Here is a 4,306-nt window from a genome sequence, read left to right as displayed (position 1 = left end):
AGAGGGGAGTTTTGCTCCTTTGGCTTACAGCCTCAATCAAGTGTTGGAAGCAGTCACTACGATTCAGTCCAACAGTAGTGGACAGGCCAATGGAAGTGTTGGCCTACTTCTACAATATCGTATAACCCCTTGAGGGAAGAAAAGAAACGTAGGAATGGCCGAGCGCTAATGGGCCTGGGCCGTCCAGAGGAAACGATCAGAGTTGGGGGCCGATTTCCAACCTAACCATTTTCTGGCTGTTGGGTTCGATCCGTTTGGAAGTAGTAATTACTCTTTTTCTAAGACCATCTTTTATTTTCCTCACCTCCCTCTCTCTCCGTGCCAAGCGGTCAGCGGCGTCCCTCTTCCTCCCGAGCGACACGGCGACACGCTCTGCCCGGTCCGCCGCAAGTTGGACTCCTCCGCCGCCGCAACGCCCACCTCTCTCCGACGCACCGCATCAGATTGAGGTAGGCCTCGCCTTCCTCGGTTTCTCCGTCGGCCGTCGCCCTCCTTTCCCTCTGCCCACCATCCCAGGCGGGTGGATGCGCGCGCGTCCACTGCCCCTGCCCAACCTAGGGTTAAGACTTAAGAGCAGCCTGTTATTGCGTATATATTGCGTATTGACTCTGTTATTTCGTCCTCTCATTATCTCATGTATTATCTACCGACCCAATTTGCCTTAGCAGCTAACTAGGGTTGAGTATATTGCGTATTGGCTCCTCCAGCTCTCGCATTACAATTGGTTATTAAATTGGAGTGCCCTGCTTGGCATCATTGGGAGTTGGCAGGGTGGCACCCAGCAAGTAGAAGCAAGTTATTTGAAACAAAAAAAGGTCTGAAGAAAATGATTGTGCTACATTGGTGGCAGTAGTATCACATGCTTAGTTAACAGATTGATGACCTAGAGGCTAGAGCTAGGGAAGAGCAAGCCTCAGATCTGATTGAGCTGCTAGTTATTTCTCCTTTCCTGTATCTGATTGATGACCGAGAGGGCAGAGCACCGTATTTCTTTAGGATAGGACTACTCAAATTGTCGGCCCATTTACTTATCGGACGAATTTTGAGTTTAGCGTACCGCTCAAACCCCAAGTCTCACATCAAGTCTGCCTCTGGATGACTGCTTCAATTTGGGGATTTCTTCATCAACCTTGATGCTGATTTTGCTGCAGTACTAATTATGTCCTGTCTGCACCTTGCATTGCATCTGTCCCGGGCTGAAACTGCATCTTGATCACATGTCCCGGGCTCGCCCACAGCTGCAACAAACATCCTCAAACACTTGCATATATTATCTCCTGCCAAATTATTCTGCTTTTTATGAGCTGAAATCACTGTATCAGGAGTGAATATTGGATCCATCTCCTATGCTCATTTCAATGTGCTTTACTGTAAGAGCTCAGAGAATGAGCATAGGGGATGGATCGGATATTGGATATTGGGTCCATCTTAAGTAGTTGTTAGAGCACGTGTCCAGATTGCAAATGTTGTACAGTATATCACATTCAATTGCCATGTATTGAGATGTCAAGTTGTCTTATGGAAAAAGTACTTTCTGACAACAAAGTCACAGGATTACTAATTTAGAAACTGCCGGCCATGCCGAGTTAACACCATTTGTGTTTGGACGGTAGTTTGAGACAGTAAGAGCTCAACTACCAATTCATTTTTTGAGTGAAATTACCAATTGGTTGACCCAGTTGAGTCATACCATTTCTCTTTGAAGGGTTCTTTATTGTTTTTCCTATACCAATTCTTGTTTTTTCGAAAAACTCTGTTCAAACTTTTAGCCTTCTTGGTTCGAAAAATTGTACCTAATGTTGGATCTAAATATAAATAGGGCCAGCCGAGCTCTCAGCCATGTCTGGACGTGAGGTTCGTGAGTACACTAACCTCAGCGACCCTAAAGGTTAGTGATTTCATCATTCTCAAGTCCCAGTGTGGACAAGTGGTTCTTCTCCTTTTTGGTTTATTGGACATTTTCTTAAATCAAATCATCACCTTTGGGGTTATGCGTATGCAGATAGAAAGTATGGGAAGGGGAAGGACAAGATCGACGATGAGGATGTCACCTTCCAGCGCATGGTAGCAAAGGTTAACCGGAATGCTCTTGCAAAAATAATTCTGATTAACTTGTGAATAAATTGAGTTATAATTACTTAGTAGCACTGTCCTGGTAGGTATCTTAATTTTAGGAAATTAGTTTAGCTGCCAAAATCTAAGTTACATTATCGATTCTCACATTCGAATATTGGATAGTTTTGATATTTGAAATGAGGGTCATGGAAAGAAAGAGGTCCGTTTTTGAGTTTTGACACGGTATTGTGCTTGGTACGGATATAGATAAGTGCAGAAGGCCTTTGATATGTTTGTACCAATGAGCTTAAATTCAAGGAATTTACTTTGGATTGTGAGAAATCATTCAATGTGATCAGGAAAAAGATCAAGGCTGTCTTAGGTTTAGGTAGCATACATTATCTGTTCGGGACAGTATTTAACTTGCTGGCAGTTGTGGGCTTGTGGCCATGAGATTACTCGCTCTTATTGAAAAATTGATCCCATTACTCAGTGTGCCTGCAATAGGCATTGATTTACGATGTTCTGATAACATGCCCTGACAGGGATTTTGGCTTTCTACTGGGCGGTTGATGCCAACAGATGCAGGATGTTGCTGGTGAGCGGGGAGGCTACCTTCATGGGCGAGGAGGTATTTCATGCTTCTTTAATGAAGAATTCATGCTGGCTCCTTGTTAACCTTGTTTACTTCGATGTTGTTCAGCATTGGACAGTGATGATTTGCTTTACCTTAAAGAGCAAATGGAGGCTGAGGAAGATGCAGAGCGTCTCCTCCGTCGTACAGAGAAGCGGGCATTTGCTGCCTTTAAGATATCCTCTCTTGCATGATACATTATAGCATCTCCCACACCTTTTACAAGATAATCTTTAGTATAATCCAAGCGTTCTTGCTATGCATGCATGCTATTTTCCACATCTATTATTTGATTTTCTTGTCATTGGTCATGCAGTTGCAGCACAATATTCACATGCCTAGGGGTTGTTTCGCATCTTATCGCAGCTTGCAGCGTTCCACATTTCGATAACTCTGTCAGTTTGTTTGTTTGATTTCTTTAACTCTGGCATTACCAAGCAGCAGTTCTAGCTGATTCTGCACCTCCTATTCCCGCGGCTCTTCGCGTCGAGCCTAGACCCAAAAGTGATATAAGGTAAGCTGTGTGCGACAAAGACTCTGTTTCCATCAATGATACTTTTGCCTTCTGATTTGGCACATACCTTGTTATGGGCAGGCAACGTGATCTCTTGAAGAAGATTGTCGAGATCAAACCAAAGCGAGCAAAAGTCAGCAGCCCTCGACAAACAGCAGAGGGCGATAGACCTAAGCAGGAACAAGAAGATTCTGTGAGGAAAATGTCTACACCTGAAGGTGAAAATGAACGGTCTCAAGGGGCAGTCAGCTTTGTGCAACCTCGGTCAAAACCAGGTGATCCAGCAGAGGCCAAGTCGCAGAATGCAGCTGTAAGCTTACTTGGTTTAGCGTATGAGAGTTCGGACGAGGAATAGTCGGTGGCGTGGAGAAATTGTTGTAGACTCCGTCTTGAAGTTTTTCTGTTCTCTTGCTAGACTGTGTTGTATCATCAGAAGGATAAAGAACTTATGCCGTCACTGCTGGAAATCAAGCCTGAGTTACTTATTGGGTAGACTATATTCTTGCAGAACTATATATGCGATTGCTAATGCTAATGTATATAGAAGTAAATGAAATCTCAAATAATAGAAAAACTAAATTTGCTAGCTCCTTTATTTAAGAAAAAAATATTCACCATAGCAAATGTTATCAGGTTGAAGAGGCTTTATAAACTCCTTATCTACTTGAATGGTCAGGAACATTTGGATTCACTAAACTCAGTGCTTTCATCTCCATTACTGTACTATACTACTAATATACAGTTTATACCACATACCCATACTAATAATACTAATAAAAGTATGAGTCCTGAAACTAATCAAACTTGTGCAGGTGTATTTGTTCGGGTGTCACATTGATTGATACTATGGAGAAGATTTCTACTAAAGACTTGAATCTAATTTTCAGTTTCTGAATTTATCTTGGTACTCCGTTCAATATTATAAGATGTTCTAACTTTTTTCTAAATTGGATGTATGTAGACACGATTTTGTGTATTTTTTACTCATTTCACTCTGTATCTAGTCCATATTGGAATATCCAAAACATCTTACAATAGTGAACGGAGGGAGTATTTCTTATTTCTAGAATACTTTATCATGTTTCATTTGCCCCACCTCTTGC

General features: G+C 42.4%; 1 protein-coding gene across 2 annotated transcripts; it reads left to right on the top strand.

Moving 5' to 3' along the window:
- The first annotated feature begins 285 nt into the window (after positions 1-285).
- On the top strand, positions 286-3,688 carry LOC109744631 (uncharacterized). 2 transcript variants are annotated; one of them, XM_020303787.4, is made up of 7 exons: positions 286-449; positions 1,820-1,888; positions 2,003-2,073; positions 2,638-2,686; positions 2,759-2,865; positions 3,124-3,203; positions 3,285-3,688. In XM_020303787.4, the coding sequence occupies exons 2-7, from the start codon at positions 1,840-1,842 to the stop codon at positions 3,556-3,558; spliced, it is 630 nt and encodes a 209-aa protein (XP_020159376.1). In that variant the 5' UTR covers positions 286-449; positions 1,820-1,839; the 3' UTR covers positions 3,559-3,688. The 2 variants fall into 2 exon arrangements, with proteins under 2 accessions (XP_020159376.1, XP_020159378.1); XM_020303789.4 differs by having other exon boundaries at positions 287-449; positions 2,601-2,686.
- The last annotated feature ends 618 nt before the right edge of the window (positions 3,689-4,306 follow it).

Source organism: Aegilops tauschii, chromosome 2, assembly GCF_002575655.3.
Source record: "Aegilops tauschii subsp. strangulata cultivar AL8/78 chromosome 2, Aet v6.0, whole genome shotgun sequence".
NCBI classification, from domain to species: Eukaryota; Viridiplantae; Streptophyta; class Magnoliopsida; order Poales; family Poaceae; genus Aegilops; species Aegilops tauschii.
The sequence above is the reverse complement of the archived record's forward strand: the minus strand, read 5'-3'. Positions and strand labels throughout refer to the sequence as shown.